General features: G+C 41.2%; 1 protein-coding gene across 2 annotated transcripts in view; it reads right to left on the reverse strand.

The window, feature by feature from the left end:
- The window catches only part of Tead1 (TEA domain family member 1 (SV40 transcriptional enhancer factor)), a 177,266-nt gene that overhangs the window by 62,745 nt on the left and 89,933 nt on the right, over positions 1-24,588 (reverse strand). Inside the window, exons 2-3 of one of the 2 annotated variants that reach the window (XM_013028807.1) lie at positions 14,303-14,367; positions 11,526-11,588 (exon numbers count right to left, since the gene is read on the reverse strand). In XM_013028807.1, coding sequence (XP_012884261.1) covers positions 11,526-11,588; positions 14,303-14,367 — 128 coding nt within the window. Of the gene's footprint in view, positions 1-11,373; positions 11,437-11,525; positions 11,589-14,302; positions 14,368-24,588 lie in introns of both variants that reach the window. The other variant, XM_013028808.1, reaches the window with a different exon arrangement.

Genomic DNA, 24,588 nt, shown 5'->3' on the forward strand with positions numbered 1-24,588 from the left:
AATCATCCACCATCCAATTTCAGGTACAACATACTATCACTATACCTCATGGCTCCTGCCACACGGTCCAGCAATCTGTGTCACGCATAAACTCCTCAGCCCCAAATTGTTATTGTTACTAAGTAAACAGCCTTTCATATTTCATGAAGCAGAGCAAAGCTGCTGTAAAGCTCTGTTCCTCTGGCTGCCTTTTCTTTAAGACTGAAATAGACATAATATATATGGGGTCAGAGTACAATCACAAAGGCATATGGCTGGAGTGGGAATGGGAGTGGGCTTGTAACACTCCAGATCTATGGATCAGACTCTGAAGGTTACCCAGGTCTTAATGAGGTAGGACAGACAGATAAAGAGACAAGGAAATTATATTACTAGTAAATATCCGAAAAGCCAGACTCAGAAGTTAAACCCAGGAAGTAAACTGAAAAAGCAGATAAGCATCCCTCCCACCATACTTTTTTAATATTAAGTTATATGATTAAGAGACATAGGAGGTGCTCTCTAAATCTGCCTTCTCCTTTGAAATAGTAAAAATTTGGGTTTTCTTGACAACTGAGTAAAGAGACTGAAAAAATGAAGCATCTATCTGGCAAAAGTCCTATAGGCTTTGTGTGGCCCTTACCCATCTCACTCACCCCAAACCATTGTCTAAGGCAAGACCACATGTATTAGGCTCAACTCAGAAAGTAGAAAAACTACAGATAAAAAATACCAATTCAAGTCTTTAACTCCTATTTCTTGCATAGAGAGCAGGAAATATTTTTTTTTCCTACTTCAACTTGTTATACTAAATGAATTTGTGCTAAAACTTTCACCTAATGAGTGGCTCCTTCTCGCTATTTACCCTGAAATGCTTTTCTTGTATGGATCTCAGGGACTTGTGTTTTGTGGAAGCTGAGAAGCTGAAGGTCCCCTATCCATCTTCTGGCGACATTATCCTTGTTTCTCCCCCTCTGATTCTCCACCTTTTGGGTTGTTTTGAAAAATAAATTCTCATGCTCTTTAGGCAATAGCCACAGACAACCTTTAAAGGTAATAGGTAAACACCATGGGCTTGCATCTATAGTATATTATAGCTGCCATGTTAATGAACAGCATACTAAAACAACAACAACTAAAACAACAACTCATGAACCATCAGTTTAAAGATAGGATTCCAGAGCTGGGAAATTGGCTCAGTGGTAGAGTCCTTGCCTCCCATGCATGAGGCCTTGGGTTCAATTCCTCAGTACCACATAAACAGAAAAGAAGTAGGAAGTGGCTCTGTGGCTCACTAAGTGATAGGGTGGTAGCCTTGAGCTGAAGAGCTGAGGGATAGTGCCCAAGCCCAGAGTTCAGCCTCCACACCGATCTAAAAAATAAAAAAAAATAATCTAATTTATTCATGAGGGAAAAATATGTAAAGAAAAAAATCTGAAAAAAAAAACACGAACCCCAAACTCTTGAAATCTATTTAACATTTTTCTCCAAATATACTTTTTCCAGCAATATAAAGGCATAGTGCAAGGAAGGAAAGACAGCAATTTGCTTGAAAAATCACTTCTTTAAGAAAAACAGAAAATAGTTCCTAAGAAGTAATTTTACAGATGATGTTTCTGATCTTGCACTCTGTAGATCTGCATGACTTATCAATTATAAGCATAGCCCTTGAGCAGATAAACACCACACAACTGCAGGATGGCTTTGGAGAAAGGATGGAGGGCACTTGAATTTTTTTTCTAGCCATGATCTCTAATTTGCTTATTAGTAGAGAAGGCAGAGGTAAATACAAAAGGGGGCTATTCTGGTCAGGCTATAGCTAATGTGGAGGAGAGAAGGCACATTCATACTTCTCCTGACTTGCTGCCTAATGAGTAGCAATTAATTCATCTTATTGTATTTCCAAATGCCAAAGACTCCATTCACATCAAAGAAAAAAAATTTCAAGGCTTTTTACCATTGTTAATGTACTGCACTATATTCAGTATTTTATAATTGTCAACACAGTTTCCTTTAGTTCTGATGTTGTCCCGGCATCATAAAGGAGTGCTGATGACTGGTAGGTGTGCCTTATGGAAGGCATCTTACGCTACAGAGTAGGGTAATAGGCTAGTTTGGGGCCACAACTAGGTGTTTGGGAGGAGCAGCCCCTGACTTTAATCCCTTTTTCCTGGGTAGTGACAGCAGGAGCAGAAAATTGCTTTCTTCTGAGAGGCCAAAGGAACCTCAGCTGGTAGCTGTCTGGACAGAATAAGCACTAGGCCTGTTGCTTGTCCTGTTTCCTTTCCACACAAAAGTAAGTGCTCAGTAGATGAGAACATTCACAGCACCTCAAGTCAGAGAGTGAATTCTCTGCCTTCAGTAGCACTCTGTGGGGAACTACACAGAGCTTGCCTTGGGCATAAGGGAACCCAGGCATCACGATCAGATTTGTGGTCCTTGGCGAACCACAAAAACATTCTAGCCTATTTATCTTCTTTTATAAAGCAAGGATAAGAACAGCCCTGCTCAGGACTGCTTTCCACACTTGTCAGAGTACCCTCAGTCTTGCTGTCTGATGTACTTCAAACCTGTGAGACCAGTATGACAGACTTATCTACTTGGCATCCAAGCTTCAACATGCTCAGGACATGAAAAGCCATGGTTTTCACCATGTTATTCATAGATTAGCATTACTTTGTAAGGGCACTTTCATCATATTGATTATCAATTACCATATTGAAGGTAATTATTACTGGGATTTTTCTATTCCTCTGTTTCTATTGCCCACAGAAAGAAAATTCAAACGTGAACACAATGGTTCACATGTGTAATCTCAGCTACTCAGGACATTAAGATTGTGGTAGAAGGCCAATTTAGGCAAAGTTAGTGAGAACCCACCTCAATCAATAGCTAGGCATATTGGTACATGCCTGTCTGTCATCCCAGTTATATGGGAAGCATAGATAGAAGGATGCCAATCTGGGCAAAAATTAGGAAACTCTATCCCAAAATAAACTGAAGCAAAATCGGCTGGGAGTATAGTCCAACTGCCAGTATACATCTAAACAAAGAACAAACAAAACAGAATGAGGAGGAGAGAGGGGAAGAAGGAAAAGGGAAGAAGAAGAGGAGGAGGAAAGAAGGAAAAGGAGAAGATCCAAGCCTGGCTCAATTCTCAATAAAAGGTCAATGTTCAGGCTCATACTGTCTGACCTGCATTACTACACTGCTTATATAAGGTCTAATCCTATCACACCTAAGCAAAAACATTTTCTCCATTCTGCGTTTTAACTCAGTTAAACTGAAACTAAAGTAATAAATATATCTTTGGAGAGAAAGGGTACATAATATGAGTAGAAAAAAGAATGTGAGGGCTGGGAAGGTGGCTCAGTGGTAGAGCACTTGCCTTGCATGCATGAGGCCCTGGGTTCGATTCCTCAGCACCACATAAGCAAAAAGAAAAAAGCCGGAAGTGGCGCTGTGGCTCAAGTGGTAGAGCGCTAGCCTTGAGCTGAAGAGCTGAGGGACAGTGCCCAGGCCCAGAGTTCAAGTCCCACGACAGGACCCAAAAACAAACAACAACAACAACAAAAAGAATGTGAAAGCCAGGCACCAGTGGCTCACACCTGTAATCCTAGCTACTCAGGAAGCTGAGATCTGAGGATCATGGTTCAAAGTCAGCCCTGACAGGAAAGGCCATGAGACTCTTATCTACAATAAACCACTCAGAAAACTGGAAGTGGTGTTGTGGCTCAAGTAGTATGCTTGCCTTGAGCTGAAGAACAGCGCCCAGGCCCAGAGTTCAAGCCCCACAACCAACCAAAAAGAAAAAAAAAAAAGAATGTGAAGAGTTTGAGAAATGCCAGGAATGGCATTTCCCAGCCCCTTAATGCAACTAAGAGTCTAGCAGCTTCCACAAACCAAGGAGGCTACTGACCAGGTTCTCTGCCTTGTGCTCTACTAAGGGTCCACTCTTGAGTGGTCATGGGACCACCAGAAGCAACATTGAAAAAGGAAAGGGTCAGGGGTGAAAGGGTTGTCAGTATCCCTGGAGTAGTCTCACTCTTGGACAGCCTCAGTAGTAACCCAAAGTGGGCCCAGAATGATGGATATTAGCAATGCCCCAGGGAAGTTCTTGAACTCAAAAGAATTAAATCAACAATTTTAACTTTAAGCTTTCTGCTTATTGGAAGCAATGGCAGATTGAAAAGAAAGGCCTATACAGAAATCAAATCATGAAGGCCACCTGGGCAAGAATGAAGAAAATGCCCCAAGGGAATACACATAACTTATAAATTAGTCACCAATGACTGGACCCAATCAGAGAAGCTCAGGTCTTTTTCTGCTCTGCTAGGATGAAGCACTATCAGCACGGGCAGGCTTATCTTCATTAATGTCTGGGGCCAGACAGGAACACATCTTTTGCCTAAGACAAACTGCCAACCTTAAGGGAGAATAAGAATTCCTCTTCTAGGTATTATCCTGTGTCTTGTACTCACTCAAACACACTCAAGTGTGAGCAGAATGGCTTGCTCTATCTCCAATATGAAGATGGGGGTAGGAGGTTGGAGGGAACTCTACTCTGCAAAGCTTGGCTGTGGCTTCTGTAAGCCCTTATCCATCAGCAAATAAAGTAATACCTTTCTGATGTTGATGGTGAAAGAAGGCCTCTGGGGAAGTGTCTTGATAAGCTCTCAGGACAACTGAACATGTGGAGAAAGAGACTCAAGAGCCAGAAACACTAAGGAGCTTTGAGTAGGAATGCCTACACAATGTGTGGAGAATTCTGTATTTTTTCAACATGCTGGGAAAATAAATCCTTGGAGCTTAGAAAGAGTAACTGAATTTGAATAATTAATGGTAAGTGAAATCATTCAAAGAAGAAAATAATTTAAGCTAGATCTCAGACCATGCTGCTATCTAAATCAACAAGAGGTGTCAGTAAGGGACTTAACTAGGGGGAAGGAGAGATGGATGACAACAAATGAACCTAGTGGGTGACACTGCTGTAGATGTAGCTGATAACATAAAATTGGAGACAGCTCTAATTTAGCTATTTGTGGAATTTCTAGGTACATGTTATATAGACAAGAAGTCAGCTGCCCTCTGTAATTGCATGGACTCATCTTCTACTTTAAAATAGGAACTGCCGGGCGCCGGTGGCTCACGCCTGTAATCCTAGCTACTCAGGAGGCTGAGATCTGAGAATCGCGGTTCAAAGCTAGCCCAGGCAGGAGAGACCGTGAGACTCCTATCTCCAATAAACCACCAGAAAACCGGAAGTGGCGCTGTAGCTCAAGTGGTAGAGCACTTGCCTTGAGCTGAAGAGCTGAGGGACAGCGCCCAGGCCCAGAGTTCAAGCCTCAAGACTGACAAAAATAAATAAATAAATAAAATAAAATAGGAATTAGCAACAAAGTTGCCGGTCATTAAATCACACCTACCAAGTAAAGAACAGTGAGTCATAAGGATTTTGTCTAAGCAGGAGCCACACCAATGACATTCTCATCACTGAGAAATGACTCCATCGAAGCTAAGGTTTCTTCTGGATTAGCAATAGACACTGTCATATTTCTGGTATATTCAATTTCCAATACCTTGGTGCTCTGACCACCAATCCCCTTGTATTTCCTTCATCATCTTCAGAGGTTCTTGAGTGTTGACCATACCTTGATGTCACCTTCTACTTTCTGTCCTCAGTCACTGTTTCCTTCTATCATGACTCAGTAATTCTTTTCATCTTTTTTTTTTTAAATTTATTGTTGTAGTGCTATGGATCAAACCTAGGGCCTTTTATTTCATATGCTAGGTAAGCGCTTTACCACAGCACTACCACTCCTCTCTCCTTCAACAATATTTTTTTGCCTCAAGCTTCCATCTCTTCCATATGGTCATAGTCCATATCCAAGGTCATCCTAAATTGTCAGCTCAGACTATCTCCTTACACTGCTACAAACTGTAGAGAAAAGTCTCATACCGATGCCAATGCCTATAGCACAAATTCAGGATGACAATGAGCAAACATCACAACATTGAGGCAGAAATAAATTAAGAGCAGTTTCATTGGATTTGATTTTTTTAGGGAAACAAAGAACAAAGATAGACAGTGGGTGAAAATAGGGAAGTTGAGTTAGAGGCAAGAAAGAAGAGTAGAAGCAGTGAGAAAAATCAAGGGTAATGTTTCTTTTCCCTTTAAAAATCTTTTTTTTTTTTTGGGGGGGGGGGAAGCACACATTCCTGGGGCATGAACTCAGGGCCTGGGTACTGTCCCTGTCCCTGAGTTTTTGGGGTTTTTTTGGTCGGTTGTGGGGCTTGAATTCTGTCTGGGCTTGGGCGCTATCCCTCAGCTCTTCAGCTCAAAGTGAGTGCTCTACCACTTGAGCCACAGCGCCACTTCCAGTTTTGTAGTGGTTTATTGGAAATAAGAGTCTTACGGACTTTCCTGCCCAGGCTGGCTTTGAACCACAATCCTCAGATCTCAGCCTCCTGAGTAGCTAGGATTACAGGCCTAAGCCACCAGCGCCCCGCCCTGAGCTTCTTTTGCTCAAGTATAGCACTCTACCACTTAAGATACAGCACCACTTTCATCCTTTTCTGTTTATGTGGTACTGAGGAATCGTACCCAGGGCTTCATGCATGGTAGGCAAGCACTCTACCACTAAGCCACATTCCCAGGCACCTTTAAAAATCTTAAAAAGAATTAGGTCATCACAAAAATACTGACTATGGATAGTTCAAGCATATGTATTTACAATGTTCTTCAAACAACAAAAATCTTTAGTTTTGATTATCATTCCTTTAAAAAAAAAACTCAGCCTTCAATAAGCTAATTCTTTTTTTCAGTTGGTTGCGGGTCTTGAACTCAGGGCCTGGGTGCTGTCCCTGAACTTTATCACTCAAGACTAGTGCTGTACTACTTTGAGACACAGTGCCACTTCTGTTATTCTGGTGATTAATTGGAGATGACAGTCTCATGGCCTTTCCTGACGGGGCTGGCTTTGAACTGTGATCTTCAGATCTCAGCCTCTTGAGTAGCTACAATTACAGGTGTGAGCCACTGGTACTCAACAAATAAACTAATTCTTAAGTGCTGTTATTGAAAAATTCTTGTGTGCATTTTACAGACTTGATAGGGATAGAACTTGCAAAAATACAACTTCTATTTTAAAAAAACAAAAAACAAAAAACACAACAATGCGCAGAGAAGTCTGAGTAAACCAGAGCAAGGAACCACAGACTGGCTGAAGTAAACAGAGGGGCTGTGGGCTCAGAGGCCAGCCCACAGTCCAGGTCCCTGCCACCAGCCTCCTACCTTCTTAGTTATTCTCTAAACCCCAGCTTCAGAGATATTTCCAAATGATACATGTAAAGGACCTCTCTAGTCACTTCTCATTGCATGCCTCAGGATGCCCCAAACACCATATCTCTATGGAAACCCACTGTCTGGCTTATGCTTGGTTCTAATGGTACCTGCTCCAGGAAGATTTCTTCTACATCTCACTCTCATAATTAATCACTCTTTTCCCTGACTGGCCTTTGTACACCCTGGTTTAATTTCTGCTACAGAACCCTAACTAAGGACAATCTACTGGAAAGTTAACAGAAAGGTTTAGTATTCCTGAAGAGCATAGACTGCATAACCAACTCTACATGCTGGACATCTACTAGGCCTTAGAATATACTGGACTCTCAATGAAATGTTAGTAGCATAAATTAAACAATCATTCCTGCGCCTTTAAAGTTCAAATCCAAATGTACATTTTACATATTTACTAGAATAATTTTCTTTATTAAAATTAAAATAAAATTAAAGTCCACACACATGAGGAAATGGGATATGTAATCTAGCCTGTAAACCAGCACCCTGCAAACCTCTGCACATAGAGTTATCAAGAGTGACTTTTCAGCCAGGATGAGTCACCTGTGAATGTGACATGAGGAATGATCACTAGCTCTGTGTGTCTGTTTTCTCCAAAGGTACATAGAGAACAAACTACAGGAGTTTTAAGTGAGACCCACAAGCTGTCCAGTGGGGGCTGGGAACCAATCAGAAAAAAAAGCTGTCATCCCTTCTTTTCCTTCTGCCTGAAGCAGGGTGGGTCCTCAAACTGTGCTCAATGGAAAAGCTAAAAAGACTCTGTTAAGGATGTAAGAAGGTGAGCTTCAATCTGAACAGTTTTTACTCTTTCATATATTGACAATTTTAGTAAGATTCAATGTAAAAAATTATGTTTTTCTTTAAAAGCTGAAAAAATAGTAGCCTAAAGAATTCTATCATACTCTTCCCAGGGAGAAAAGGAAAGGCTTAGAAACAAAGAAGCCACACTTGGCATAGCCCCTGCTCTGGCACCCCATGGGGGAAAAGGTAAATGTAAGCTGTCACAGGTCACCACAGGACTACAGACCTGAGTCTTTATCTTTGACTTCTGAATATGTGGAGATGTAGTGACCAACCTGGCAGAGGCAGAGCAAGGAAAGGCCTTGAGATGGTCAGTTATTTCCATAACCCCAATACATATATCTAAGTAGAGAAAGTACAGTATCTCATATTGTCTTGGATACTTTAAGCTATCCCCATTGTTCACCCAAAAAGCTACTCCTACTGTCTTCTGGGATAATTTCAAGGTTTTGTGTAAGTTTATTTCATTAGTTAGTATGAAAGGTCAAGAAGACCAGGGCTATTGCTTTACTCTGCAATGAACTCAGGGAAGGTACTCATTCCTGCCTCCTCACAAATGTGCTGTTAGATATCAGAGACTAGTAGGACAGCACAAGTGGGAAACTGGGGCCCAACTTTCCTACAGGATCCAGATTCCTGTGCCCATGTCCTGGTGATGACTGCTTAGAAGGGTAAAGATAAATTAAACATGAGGAGAATTGAAGGCAACAAGCTGTGGATATGACTTGTTCTTGGACTGTTTTTGATGTTTTCTGTGGGTTAACAATGCAGCTGGGACTGCATCAATCCCAGGTTACCTATGACCATCACTATGGTGCCAGAGGTTCACATTCTGACTATGGACTCAAAGGTAAAATGTAGGTTATCAGTACAAGGGCTTCTTGATGAGCAACAGATTCTATACAGTATATAGGCATGAAGGCTTCAACTTAAAAATCCATCTCCCATCTCAACTAGATGAACCCCAACCTGAGAGAACAGCACATTAAGGTCTAGAAAGGTCTGAGTTCAAATTCTGACTTTGACTCTTACTAGGTTTAATGACTTTCATCAAGTAAATTATACTCTGAACTATACCTTTCGGAGTTTTGTTCTTCAAAATCAGAATATAGACCCCACTTCATAGTGAGCTTAAATGTGAGCACATGCAGGAGGAAGCTACACATTGGAATAAAACCTCATTTTTCAGAAGCTTACTCTTCAGGGACCTGTCCTTGGGACTAACTCCTCCATGTTTCACTGTGGCTCTTCCCGCTTACACTCCAGCAGAGCCCTATATTTCACATTCCCTCCTACATGGCCAGCTCTAGGATGGAATGTTAGCTGCTTAACTGCCAGCCGTGATAGCACTGTACCCAGAATACTCAATCAATATTATCAGCTCATGGGAAAACAGAGGACTCCATTTTTCCAGGAATAATGTGGTAGGGAAGAAGGAAAGGAATTAACAAGATGGAGGTGGTTCTTGGAGCTTAAATGCTGAACCAGATGCTATCCTACAGTCTCTCTTTCCATCTCCTCCTTGTGCTTGCACCAAAAATGAGCCAGGGTGAAACTTGGGGGGCAAGGGAGGGGAAGAGGGTACAGTTTTCTTTTTTTGTTTTTAAGACACACATAAACATAGCTATGTTTGTCAGAATTCATGCAAATGCGTAATAAAGCAATGAAAGAAAATTCTTAAAATCACTAAGTGATTTTCCTATGTCTCTCATGAGGCTCCTTGAACAACACAGTGTCATCACTTACAGGGCTTTCAGTCTAGGGCCACTTGCCCCAATGGAGTCAACAGAATGCATACAGACAGAACAGGAATAGAACAATTCATAGCATCACAAATGGAAACACAAAATTGCTATCTGTAAACTTCTTTGAACATCATTAATTCATTAGCTCAGAGAAACTAGAAACAGAGTCAGAACTTGAGCAATTACTGGGGTAGTTATATCCACATAGAGAGTACCGCATCTTTGGTTAAAAAGCAGGATGGAGGAAGTTATCTTAGCCTTCCAACTGCTCAGCCAGTGCAGCTCAAAGCCAGCCACCATCAGCCACACGTGCAAGCGAGCCAGCATGCTGCCCACTGCAGAGGGCACACCAAATGCTCCATCCTAGCTAGCACTAGTTCTAGTTCTGTTCCACAGCCAGATTGATTTACATTAAGGAGAAAAAAAAAACAAAAACAACAACAAAAAAGGGACTGGGGGAAGGTCTCAGTACTGTTAAATGACACTGATCTTGTAGGGTGGAACAAAACAAGTTTAATTAATGTATGAGGGAATATAGGTATGTAGGAAAGGCAAAAATTGCAGGTCTAAAACTTAATTTTTACTTTAAACTAAGGCCAACTCTAATCCCTTTGCATTTTTCAAAGATAGCATTACAGAAAAATAAAAGCCATGGGTGCTTGGCTGCAAATTTTACAAAGGGAATAAGTACATGGATTTAACAATTTATCAATGCCTTTATTTTGGCTGTGAAATGTACTTTAAAAGACTGTACAGGGAGGCCCATGTATAAAAAGGTCTATGTGAACTCAAGTATAAATATAAGTGCAAACCAGAGTTTCATTAAGAGCTTTCCCATCCCTAAGTTCTATCATTTTTTGCTAAGGCCACACATCAATTTTCTTTTAGTAAGAGTCAATCACTTTAAAAAAAAAGTAATTATAAGCAATATGGAAGAAATCTGGCTGAAAATACTTTGTGTTAGAAAAGGATAGGAAAATATCACTTTTGATGAAAATACATCAAAAATAAATTTAAAATTTTTCTGAACTTAAAAAAAAAGTAATTTCATGACCATTCTGCAAATGATTCAATTTTCACTTTTTAAAAGAAGGAATTCATCAACTTTGCATCACGTTTGGGTTTTGTTTTTTTTTTTTTAGCTCTGCTAAAAAAAGGGGGGGCTGTTTGGTGGACATTCCAAAGTATTAAAAAAACAAAACATGTCTGTGCTAAAAAGTTATCAAGACTAGCTCTCTGCTGCATTTGCATTGTTATTAGGAATACACACACACATACACACACACTCACACTCACAAGCTCAAACACACAGTTTAATGTGAGGCTAGTACAGAAACAGAGAGATTAGACACAAAGAAATGTAAACAGCTCTCACATGCGAGGAAACTAGGTTACGAGAATCCCAACACCAGGCATTCACCAGTCACCATGGAAAACAGGAAGTGAGATGCATAGCAACCACAAGCCAAAAAGCAGAAAAGCGCATACCTTTAGCTTGGAATGAAAATCACGAGATTTCCTTCTGGCAAGAACCTGAATGTGACTAGACACCTGCAGGGTAGGGGAAGGGAGGAAAACAAAGGAAAAGCCTGTAACCATGGAGATGAAAAGCCCCCTACAACTGGGCAAGCCAGACGTACCTTAATGGCGGCTTGAATTTCTCGAACTTTCTTTCTTGCTAAGACCTGTATATGACTAGACACCTACATTGTTCGGGTTTATGAAGGGAAACAAAACAAAACAAAACAAAAAACAAAACAAAAAAAGGAAATCAAATATAAAATTGCTGCTCCTTAGGAAGGTTGGGGAGGGTGGGGGGGGGAGGTTATTTGCATCTCAACAAAGCTGTGCAGTTAGGAATACACAGTCCCAGCCAGACACCAAGCCCCCAGCACTGCTCTAAGCTTTCAGACTGGGTCATCACTGCAGTGACTTGTTTCAGGACAAAAGTTTGGGTTCGTATCAGTTTTCTGCCCCAGGAGAAATTAATAAAATCAAGGGGCATTGAAAAAAACTAATTTGGGGAAGGGTGAGACAGAGGGAGAAAAGGTTGTTTTCTTTATAAAATTTAAATGGTAGGGGTAAAAATAAATGAAAATATTTATAGCTTCTCAGCATCAGGAAGGAAAATCCCTTTTCCTCAATTTAGAGGAGACAATCCATAAATTAGCACGTTCTGAAAATCAAAAGCTGAAGCTGTTGGTTGTATTCTGATCTCATTAAGAGCTCTGGATTCTGTAGCAAATGTTAAAATAATACTCACATGTAAATTAGATCTCAAAGAGAAATGGAAAAGACCCAGTTAGCACAGCTTTTTTTTCCCCCTTATAAATATTTTTAATCCTTCCACTCTTTTGGGTATTGACTAGATGCCAAATGGATTTGCATATTATTACAAAGCGAAATGTGTGAATACAGCCAGCCAGCCAGCCAGCCTGTTAAAAATCTGGGTTGAAAACCACACGGATTTGCTGAACAGCAAATTCACATTGGAGAGGTATCACCAACTGCTGCCTAAAAACATCCCCAGGATGTGGGGTATAGAAACCTTGCCCAGCCAGCTTCTGAAACACATGATTCCATTGGGTAAACAAATCAATCTGCATTTATTTCAGTGGAACTTTGGTTAAATTTTGAAGAGTTTCCCAAAGAACAGGTCACTCAGTAAATGACCAGAGCTCCCAGGCCAGCAGACAGCCCAGGTCCAGCACCTGCAGCAGTAAGTAGGTAGGTAGGTAGGCAGGTAGATTAGTTCTGCTGGCTCTAAAATGTATACCCTATTGTTTACAATTTCAGCAATTACCTCTTTCTAAACTCTCCAATTTGAAATCACAGGATTTATGATAATATAAAAGATCCTTTGATATTTAAATTTGTCTTTGAATTTCAATTATTCTATTTTCCCCACAGTTTGTCTCTGTACATTTTAAAGTACTGAGCAGGAACTTCTCAATCCTCTTCACCCCTCCATCTGTGGCTCTAACTTTTGTTGTCTGTGATTCTCTGACTTGATGTGGGCCTTGGTCAGGGGGAACATTCCCACAGCAGACAACGTAAGCCTCTGTGCTGGCTGGAGGCCACCCCTTCAGGCTGACTCAGCACCAGGCCAGGCACAGGAAGCATTCCTGGGGGAAGGCCCAGCCCCCAACAACACTCAGAAAACAAAGCCTTCATGGGAGGAGAACCTGTGGCTACTGCTCAGCCTTAAAGTGACCAGATAGTAGCTTGTGGCTGTTGTTGGATAAAGTTTGGGGATCTATTATATTGACACAGAATCTCTCTCTATATATACATTGCCCAGGCTTGTTTTGATATTCTGGGCTCAAACAATCTTGCCTCAGCCTCCCAAATAGCTGGGACTATAGATGCGCACCACCACACCTGGCTGATCTGGTATGATTATCATTTTGAAGGTCCAATGCCATTATCATTCAGAAGGGTCAACTTTTAAATAATGTTTTTCTGTTAACAATTCACCCATCAGGTATTTTCTTTTGCCTTTCTTTTTTTTTACTCTTAAACACTTTTTTCTGGTACCAGACCTTGAACTCAGAGCCTGGCCCCTGTTCAGCTTGCTAGGCTGGTGTTCTACCACTTGAGCCATGCTTTCAGCCTGGCATTTTACTAATTAATTAGAGACAAAGTCTGTTGGCCTTTTCTACCCAGTTGTCTTCAAACAGATCTTTTAAGTCTTAGTCTCCTAGGATTACAGGCGTGAGGTACCTGCACCAGACTAATCACATTAACTTCTTATCAGTTCCATTTGTGAAATGGTTCATACCATAGATCTGGGCTGCTTTACATCTGAAAGAACCAGGGATGGCAAATCCCGGTCAAGAGCAGAGGAGAATTCCTGCTTCTGCTCTGCCCAAAGGTATTTAAGTTATAACAACATTTCAGTCATGGCAGCTATGACAAAAAGCTATAACTTAAGAATCACAGTGCCCAGCATTCACACCACTGGGTATCATATTCAACAGATACTTTAAGGCTGCTAGCATGAGTTCCTCATTGAAAGGATGACTAATTAGTAATCATTTCAGGATGTTTCAGGCACAGAATCTCCAAGTCTCCTGGTTTGTGAATATAGCTGCACCTGCAGCTTTTGTAATATTAGCAGATGAACATTTGGGCCAAAAAAAAAAAAAAGCAGCTTTGAATCACAGCACGGGGCAGTTCAGACACTGTCGTTGGCAGGGAAACTTTCCCATGTGCATAAGAGAACTCAGAGGCCACATGCTCAAGGGTCACTGAAATGATGAACAGTGGAAATGAGCCAATCCAGAACACCTACGACGCTGACTCCTTACAGGAACTGGAACCAGGGCTCCTAGAGCCAAAGCACAGCAGCCAAGGCAGCCCAATGCCTCCTGGGGCCATTCGCTGACATGCACAACTCCCAGGTGGGTTACTGTACCTGCTTTCTGGTCCTCGTCTTCCCTGTCCTGAGTTTGATGTATCTGGCTATTAATTCATTCCTACCTGAAAAGAAAAAAAAAAGTTTACAATTAGGTAGGTTACTTTAAAATGAAAATGGTAATAATAAAAATGCTTCTAAAGCTAGAGATGAAATTCAGAATTAAGAATTTTAAATTTCAGATTTGAGCTTATTCATGGTAGAAAAATAAACAGTACAATTGTTTGAAAAAAGATATTTACAAGGAAAATTCAGAGGAAGAGTGATTTTAAATTTTGTCCAGCCACCGAGGAAAGAAATTTGTCTTTTTAAGTATGCCTTTTTGCTTGCTTGCTTACTTACTAAATGGGTGGCCACTTATAAAAAGCAGTAACTATAAGAAAAGGATGAGCACAAGAAACCCAGTTCTGTTTCAGTCTTGCATTCACTTTTCTTCTCATCCAGGCCTGTGCTTGTAGATATTATGTCCAGATAGTGTCATTATGACCACAAGAGAATAAACTGCTGGAGCCATACAGCCCACTTACAATGGGAGGATGAATAGTATGGAGGCAGAGATGCAAAAAGTGGTTTTAGACCAGGGACTAACGACACAAGACTGTGCTAGTAGGAAGAAACAAAAACAAACAAAAAAAACCCAACCTCCTCTCCAAGCTTTATAATGTCATGGGAAAAAAAATGCTTGAAAGTGAATTTTAAAAAATTCTCCATTCTTACCCTCCCAGGAGATGAGAATGAGAAGTTTCAAACAGGTAACTTTGACAGAGAAGTACTGTAATATAGTAGGAAAATATACCCATAGATGCTAAGTAGGGAGATGTATGAATGTACAAATGAATAAAAATCCAGCTACAAGATAGAGAGAGCCCAACTTGTGACTCTTGACATACTCTACACAGTAAACAGAAAACACCATGTCCGAAGACTGCTTTGAGCTACCTTTACTCAGCTCCATTCTAATGAGAACATTTTGGCCAAAAACATGTCTGAAGTCAATCACTATGACATTGGTTCGTGTGTTTTACCACCCTGAGATTGTCCAGCCAGATTCTACATTTCCTTCAAAGCCTGCATCACCAATGCCACCTCAGGGAGGTCTCTAACCACTCACCTGGATTTGGTGTCCTTGCTCTATGTACAATCCCAAGGCCAAACCACCTGTGCTCCTCCTTCCTAACACATGCTCAAATTGTCAGAACTTCAACATTAGTATGTAATAGTGGTTTGCTGTTGAATTTCCTAGGTACTTTGCACAGCAGAAGAGGGTAAGAACTTAGCACCCAGTTAGGGATCAGAAAGAAAAAAAAAAAAACTGAAGAGAGAACAGTGCCTCAAATGACAGTGGCACATCTCTAGAGATAGCCTACAAGGCTGACAAGGACCAGCATGAGAATACTCATGTGAGCTGGGTGCCAGTGGCTCACATCTGTAATCCTAGCTACTAAGGAGGCCGATATCTGAGGATCACAGTCTGAAGCCAGCCTGGACAGGAAAGTCTGTGAGACTCCTATTCCCAATTAATCACAGAAAAAGCCAGAAGTAGCACTGTGGCTCAAGTGGTAGAGTGCTAGCCTTGAGCAAAAGGAGCCCAGGGATAACGCCCAGGCTCCAAGTTCAAGCACCAGGACTGGCGCACATGCGCATGAATGCACACACACACACACACACACACACCAAAAAAAAACTTATGTGAACCATGGGCCCAGACTCTCCAAGTCTGTCACCAATCACTGTCTACAATGTTACTGTCACCATAGCACTTTCTGTCACCTGCTCATTAGGAATGAGCAGGATGTGTTTACCACCAGAAAACAAAAGAATCATAAGATTCTGGTGCTAGAATCTCTTTGAATCTCTCTTTCCCACCTCTGAAAGTTCTAAGTCCACCATAAACCTGAGCCAGGATTTCTAGAACTAAGGAAGAAGCTCATTATTTCTTGAACATAAAGACCCTACTTGGGGCTTGATGTGACTTTCTTCCTCAGAGCTTCTTCTTAACTTACAAGAGCCAGGTTAGACTCTATGCACATGATTAACTGCCTTTCAGATATTGACAGCACCATGCAGAGCTGGAGTTACACAAAAGCTAAATTTCCCTTTTCTTTTGTTATCTATAACAAACTTTGGAACATTCCCAGACACACCATTGTGACTATCATTTCTCCATTTTCCTTTCAGAGTCTGGCAATAGACCTGGTATATCAGCAGAGTATGTTTGTATGTCAGCAGAGTATGTTTATCTTTTCCTCATCCTAAATGCTTTATTTATTTCAGCTAATATAGCCTAACAGTGTATTAGGGAGGGAGGGAGGGAGGGTTTGTGTGTGTGTGTGTGTGTGTGTGTGTGTCTGTGTCTGTACACACGTAGCACATGCGTGCACGCATGTGTGCTGGTATTGGGGCTTGAACTCAAGGTGTAAGCACCGTCCCTTAGCTTTTTCACTCTACCACTTGAGCCATTGCTCCAGTTCTGGCTTTTTGGTGGTTAACTGGAGATAAAGAGTCTCATGGACTTTTCTTGCCCAGGGTGGCTTTGAACAATGTTCTTCAAATCTCAGCCTCTTGAGCAGCTAGGATTATAGACAAGAGCCACCAACCAGTGCCCAACCACTACAATAATTTTTTTAAGGACAAAAAACAAATCATCACCTTACACCAATTGCCCTGTCCTTGTTCCCAGCTGGGATTTTCAGACCCAAATACAGAACTTCCCATTTATTTCTACTCCATTTCATCCTATTAAATTCAGCCTATCATCTCAGCCTGCCAAACTCTTCTCAGATCCTGAGTCTGTAACTTAAGGCACCCTTTAAGGTACATTTAGAGGAAAGGGATCTTGAAATTCAGTTTTGAGGATTGCTTCTCCAAGCATTCTTTTTCAAACTTTTGAGAACTACCAATATTCTCTCTAGTGTCATCAGGTCTACTTGTTCGTCTCTCAGATGGTTGTACAGATTTTGCAATTTGTCTCAAAGAGTTGCTGACAGCAGAGTCCAGCTAAGAGTGCCTAATTACCAGAAGCCAGACCTAAAAGAGAACGTCTGCAGACGAGCCAAGCATCCTCCATTTCAGGGTTTCACTGTGCACCCTGATCAGAGCTATCTGAGTAGCCAAGATGAAATAAATACAGGGCTTGGTATGACATGTAATTTTATCTGAACCTTATACAAATGGGAAAAAGGAAAAAATCTCCTGTCCCAAACTTACTTATTTTCTGTGAATGCAGATGAAAGAGCTTGAAGATGTGAAGTTTAACCCAAACAACTACTTAAAATTTCTTATGGCATTTGGACAAATAACTAATAAGATCAATATCCAGGATCACTTCATCTGACAGTATACCCTATAGCCCATGCAAATAGAAAGTCTAAAAAGCCTAAAATTCTTCCTAGTACTTCCCCCAGGTATTTGGGAGTGCTAAATTCTGAAAATAAGTCTGTGGTCATCACTTCCTTGAAGGCTTATCCTAATCTCATGCCTTCCTCTCCCCCCCCCCGCTTTAGCCTTATTTTGTGGGTACAGGTCCTGAGCACTGTCCCTGAGCTTTACTGCTCAAGATTAGTACTCTACCCTTTTGAGCCATAGCTTCACTTCCAGCTTTTGGTGGCTAGCAAGAGTCTCATGACCTTTACTTCCCAGGCTGGTTTCAGACTGCAATCCTCAGATCTCAGCCTCCTGAGTAGTTTGGATTACAGGCATGAGCCACCAGCACCCTATTCTTTGCTTGTGTGTGTGCCAGTCCTGGGGCTTAAATTCAGGGATAGGTGCTGTCTCTAAGCTTCTTTTGCTCAAGGATAACACTCTACCACTTGAGCCACAGCTCACAGCTTTTTTTGTGAATAATTAGGTAAAGGTCTTATGATGTTTCTGCCTGGGCTGGCTTCAAACCGTGATCCTCAGATCTCAGCCTCCTGAGTAGCTAGGATTGGAGGCATGAACCACCAGCACTAGGTCCATACCCTATTCAAAAACCCATGTTCTGGGGCTGGGAAGTTGGCTCAGTGGTAGAGCGCTTGCCTTGCATGCCTGAGGCCCTGGGTTCGATTCCTCAGCACCACATAAGCAAAAAGAAAAAAGCCGGAAGTGATGCTGTGGCTCAAGAGGTAGAGTGCTAGCCTTGAGCTGAAGAGCTGAGGGACAGCGCTCAGGCCCAGAGTTCAGGCCCCACGACCGGACCCAAAAAAAAAAAAAAAAACAACAACAAAAAACAAACACCCATGTTCTTTCTTTCAAACCACATATAGGAATAGTGATTATGTAACTCTTTTAAATATTTGAATTGTCTGTTTTATATAACAGAGCCTTCCCATAAACAGAGCCTTCCCGTAAACAACTTTTAGAACCCCAGTAAGTCCTCCTAAAGGCTTTGACACTGCTTACAAACCTAGCAGAGTTTCAACCTTCCTGATTTAAATCAATTACTTCACCATACAATCAAATACACTGTAATCTTTTAAATAAGAAATATCAATGGGGTCAGGGGTATGATCAAGTGATATAGTGGGCTTGCCTAGCAAATACAAGAACCTGAGAGCTATGCCCTGGTGGCTAAAGTCTGTAACCTAGTTAGTAAGAAATCTTAGATCTGAGCATTGCAGTTCAAAGCCAGCCCAGGCAGGAAAGTCCAAGAAACTCATCTCCAATAAACCACTCAAAAAAGGGAGAAGTGGTACTGTGGCTCAAGTGGTTGAGCACTAGTCTTGAGCAAAAGAAGCTCAGGAACAGCACGCAGGCCCAGTGCTGAAAGCCCCAGGACTGGACCAAAACAAACAAACAAACAAACAACCCTGAGTTTGAATCCCTTATGGTATGGCTTTGACTCTATTCTATTTGATTCTATTTGCATTTTCTATATGTAATTCTATGCCTTTGCAATTAAAACATATTTAACCATTGGAGAAGTATAGTATTCCAAACAATTCTGGAATATCTTTTGGCTGCCTGGGGTTGTATATATACTGGAATTATCACCTAGGTTCTGCTTAGAGTCTTGTCTACAACTCTGATAGACCATGCTGATCCCAATTTATATTTCTATAACCCTGCTCTCCAAGTACAGAGATCTCTTGACCAGAAGCTCAGCAACAATAACCAGCACTAATGAAACTGGAAGAGTCTCCACACTACATCATCTTATACAACAAACTACAACCAGAATGCTGGGTACTAAAAATGTCTCTGGCATCTCTTAATTCTTTTTGTGCATTCTTTCACCCTCTCCCTCCACACACTTTTTTATCCCATATACACAAATAAAATGCTTGATCCAATCCTCACATTACAAAATATAATTTTCAACAAGTCTAACTTTAAAACGTATTATTAAAAGAATTTTACAAACACTGTATCCCCCATATATATTCACTATATTATTGTAATTATTATATTAAAGGCTGGCATATTTATTTGAAATGCTTGGACCTGAAAGTGACTTGTACTATGGATTTTTTCAGATATATCTTGGGGATGGAACTTATGTTTAAAAATGAAATTTCTTGGGCCAGGATGTAGCTCAGTGGCAAAGTGCTTGCCTAGCAAGTGCAACGTCCTGAGTTCAATCCCCAGTACCAAAAAAAAAAAAAAAAAAGAAAGAAAGAAAAGACAAAAAAATAGTTAAAATAAAAAATAAATTTTTAAAGCCAGGCGCCAGTGGCTCACACCTGTAATCCTAGCTACTCAGGAGGCTGAGATCTGAGGATCGTGGTTCAAAGCCAGCCGGGGCAGGAAAGACCGTGAGACTCCTATCTCCAATAAACCACTAGAAAACAGGAAGTGGTGCTGTAGCTCAAGTGGGTAGAACAAAAAATTAAAATAAATAAATTAAAATTAAAAAATTTAAAAAATGAAATTTCTGTATATTTCAAATATACTATTTATACTTAGCCTGAAGGTAAAATCATATACTTCTGGGGGTAGAGGGCAGGGAGCATCATGGGGTTTGAACTCAGAGCCTGGGCACTATCCCTGAGCTTTTTCACTCAAGGCTAGTGCCCTGCCACTTTAAGCAACTTCCAGACTTCCAGTTTTCTAGAGATGAGTCTCACAGACTTTCCTGCCAAGGCTGGCTCAGAACCAAGATCTTCACACCTATGATCTTAGCTACACATTAGGCTGAGATATGAGAATCATGGTTCAAAGCCAGCTTAGGTAGGAAAGTCTATGAGCTATTTACCTCAAATTAACCACCAAAAAAGTGAAAAGTGGATCTGTGGCTCAAGTGTTAGAGCACTAGCCTTGAGCAAAAATGCCCAGGGACAGAACCCAGGCCCTGAGTTTAAGCTCCAAGACCAGCACACACATACATATACACAAACACCTTCTGACCCACATTTATCTTCTCTGGACCATAATATATATGTGTTTTATATTATATATATTCATGTAAAAATGCATAGCACATAATGTATGTTTTACATTATATATAATATATAGTCATGTTAAAAAATATAGTACATCTCAAGTCTTAGATATTACTGCTTGCTTCTTTCACATGTAGCAAGTAGTCTTGAGGACCAATGCAGCCTGGCCAATCTAAGTACCACAATGATCTGATTTGGCTTTTCTATTTCTCCTAAATAGTGAGATGGTTGAAGGTGAACCACCACTGGCATTTCCTTCTGAGAACCAATACAGGCAGGGACTATGGCAGAAAAGCACAGAGTTTGCACTGAGCTTCCTTGCCCAGATAGAAGACTGGTAATGTTGTTGTGGGTTGTGTGTGTAATGGGAAGTAGCCTCAAGGTCATGTTTGAGGCACAGCAAATGCAGAGTCTGTGGCTAGAAATTGTAGCCCAGAGACTCTCAGTTTTAACAATGAAAGAGCACTACTTTGTAATTGAATGGAGTCAGAGAGCCACAAAGAAAGAAGCAACAATTGGAATGTTCCTGTTCCCCAGCTGCAGACAGTCCCTGGACAAACACATCCATACAGGGCCTGGGAAAGGGCTGCATCCAGTTTCTCTGCAAAAAAAAAAAAACTGCTGGCTCTCCCCTCACCAGGAAGGGACAATGGGGGTTCCCTACCCCTCCCTCCATGTTAAAGAAAGAGAATTAGAGAGCAAACACAAGCTTCTGATGGCTAGACCAAAGCTGAATCAGATAGTTTGATGCAGCTTTGAGTTTGTCCATATCCTTGGACACAAAGCCAAAACTGACACGTATCAAAGACCATTAGACTACTAGAATGTTCCCTACTAACACCTTGAGTTTTATGCACTCTGTACTAGTGTGAACAATAGCTCTTATGGCCTTTAAAATCATTGCCCATTTCTGCATGTCTGGACTCTGGCCATCTTTCAAACCCCTCATTTCCAATGGACCTGGCCAAGAATTCCAGGCCTCCTTTCTCTAACACCTATGGCCCTTGACAGGACACCAACACATCAGTTGCTGGAATGCAACCTTGTTCAGAGGAAAGAGATTTCCACATCCATAGGATCAAGTCTGACATCAAAAGAGGAGGAAAAAAAGATGGGAAGAACAAAAAAAGAAGCCTTCCACAAGATGATATCACCACAGGTATAGATGCTGAGACCCTCAAAACTTTGTTATCCAATACCAGTGGCAGTACAAAGCAGAGCAGTTTATGGAAAGCTTTTGTAGGTAAGATACTGCAAAATGGTATTAAAATACTTGCTACCCAAAGGAGCCATTTATCAGCTACAGTTAAAAGAAAAATAAAATCTCATAAAAAGCCAATAATCAAAATGCACATGTGGAGAGGACACTACATGAGCCCCAGGAACCAAGTATCTCCAAAATGGGAGAGGATCTACTAAAAGAAAATGCTGAGCCGGGCGCTGGTGGCTCACGCCTGTAATCCTAGATACTCAGGAGGCTGAGATCTGAGGATCACGGTTCAAAGCCAGCCCGGGCAGGAAAGACTGTGAGACTCCTATCTCCAATAAATCACCAGAAAACCGGAAGTGGCACTGTAGCTCAAGTGGTAGAGCGCTCACCTTGAGCTGAAGAGCTGAGGGACAGCGCCCAGGCCCAGAGTTCAAGCCCCAGGACGGACCAAAAAAAAAGAAAATGCTGAATGATGTATCTACCCTCCTGAAGATGTAGGGATGTGACTCTGTGGACTTACAGAAGGAAGCAATAAGCCATCTTTGTTAACTAATATGTGAGGAGTTAATAATTAGCCATTTCTTCCACCATTTAAGCCTTGCAACCTGCCCTTGCAAAAAAATCAACCCAGATGCCCCTCAGTGGAGGAATACATCAAGAAAATGTGGTATATATACAATGGAATTCTATGTTTCTTCCATCAGAAACAATGGCATTGCCGTATTCCTAAGGAAATGGAAAGATTTGGAAAAAAAATTATATTAAGCGATCAGATCTAAAGAAATCATAGGTTGCATGGGTTCCCTCATTTGTAATAATTAGAATGTGTCGATCTAAAAGTAAACTCAATGGATAGTAAAAGACAAAAAAATACATTTGGATATGATAAATTAAAGAGGACTCTTAAGTATTCACACAGGGAGACCAAAGAAGGACATTCTTAGGAGAGGATCACAAGGGCTCAATAGCTATGTGCATATGTTCATATAAAATGATGCTTATTGAAATCAACTCCAAGAAATGGAAACAAGAGGTTTTTAATTTTACTTTTTGCCATTCTTTCCCCTCCGCCACTCCCACATTTTCCCCTTTTGTTGCTATTTTTCATTTCTGTGCCTTTTGCCTTGTACAAGTGTATTTGATTTGGGGAGGGGAAAGAGAAGCACAGAAATGGTGGGACAAAGGGTGAACTAATTCAGCAGTGATATTCACATTATGTTGGAATGAACTATACAACTTGTGGGGGGAAAGGAGTCAGGAAGGAAGGGAGAAAATGGGGTGACACTATTCAAAAAGAAATGTATTCAATACCTGACTAATATAACTGTAACCCCTCCATACTTCACCTTTACAATAAATTAAAAAAAAAAATACTGGGAAGGAAGGTTTAGGAGAGTTGGCCAGTAGCCCATTAGACATAATCCTTACTGTGCATCAATGGAGTGCAGGCAGTGTAATAAAATGCTAGGGGCAACATATGATGCCTCTGGCAGCCATGTTGTGGTAACAGCCATGAGAACAGGATTCAAAGCCCTACTATGTGCTCTTATGTTTCACTGCTCTTATGTTTTAGCTCCCATGTTTCAGTCACAGCATGCTACACAGCTACTGTGCTCTGTGTATCCATAATATTTGCCCCTGTAACCTCCTACCAGACAGGAAATTCCAGGAGCACAGGAGACATGGCTTGAGTTTTGCTCATCATTGTACCTCAGGCCAAGAATACATCAGGTCCTTAGTGAGTACTCCATCAGTGATGGAGCGTATGTCTGAATAAGAGAGATGTAGAATCTATGGGAAAGGAGCCACAGGCTACAGGGGTAAGGAAGGTTCATGCAAAAGGGCATTTGAATCGGTCTCTGAGCACTGCCAACGAGGAAGTTGTAAGGCCAGTGTCTTGGTTAATCCCCAATATAAATCATTGACCAAAACTCGGTGCCAATGTGGAAAATCACCAGGAACGGCCAAGCAGCTGTTCTGGGTTGTCAGGGACTAGTACTGCATGTTCAGAACTAAAGGTTTACAAAAGGATTGATGGCCTTCAAATGAACAGTGGCAATTCCCTGAGATGACATATCTCTGTATTCACCTAGGGGCATAGGAAGGCAGCCCTAAAAGAGAATGTACTGAGGATGGCCTTATTAATGTCTGGTTAGTAAGAATTTCTATCTTGAATCCCTGTAAATTGCCTGGCAATAACTCAAGCCCCAACTTTCTGGGAGATTCTATCAGTCAACCTCCCTGATAACGTTATCAAGTAGCAGCCTCATAAAACACTGTGTTTTCCTTCATCTTACTGGACAGCTGACAATACATTTACAGCAGGTTACCATGCTAAAAATAGACAAGCAAGGGGCTGGGAAGGTGGCTCAGTGGTAGAGTGCTTGCCTTGCATGCCTGAGGCCCTGGGTTCGATTCCTCAGCACCACATAAGCAAAAAGAAAAAAGCCGGAAGTGGCACTGTGGCTCAAGTGGTAGAGTGCTAGCCTTGAGCTGAAGAGCTGAGGGACAGTGCCCAGGCCCAGAGTTCAGGCCTCACGACCGGACCCCCCCCCCAAAAAAAAATAGACAAGCAAGTAAATGTTTAAAGCTACATGTTGAATAGAATACCTCAATGTTGGTTAGAAGTTATTGTTCATGTAATTATTAGAAGAAAAACAAATACGAAGGCTATTTTTGTTTTGTTTTGGTTTTTATTTTTTTGTATGCTGGTCTTG

Source organism: Dipodomys ordii, unplaced genomic scaffold (genome assembly GCF_000151885.1).
Source record: "Dipodomys ordii isolate 6190 unplaced genomic scaffold, Dord_2.0 Scaffold113, whole genome shotgun sequence".
Lineage (NCBI taxonomy): Eukaryota > Metazoa > Chordata > Mammalia > Rodentia > Heteromyidae > Dipodomys > Dipodomys ordii.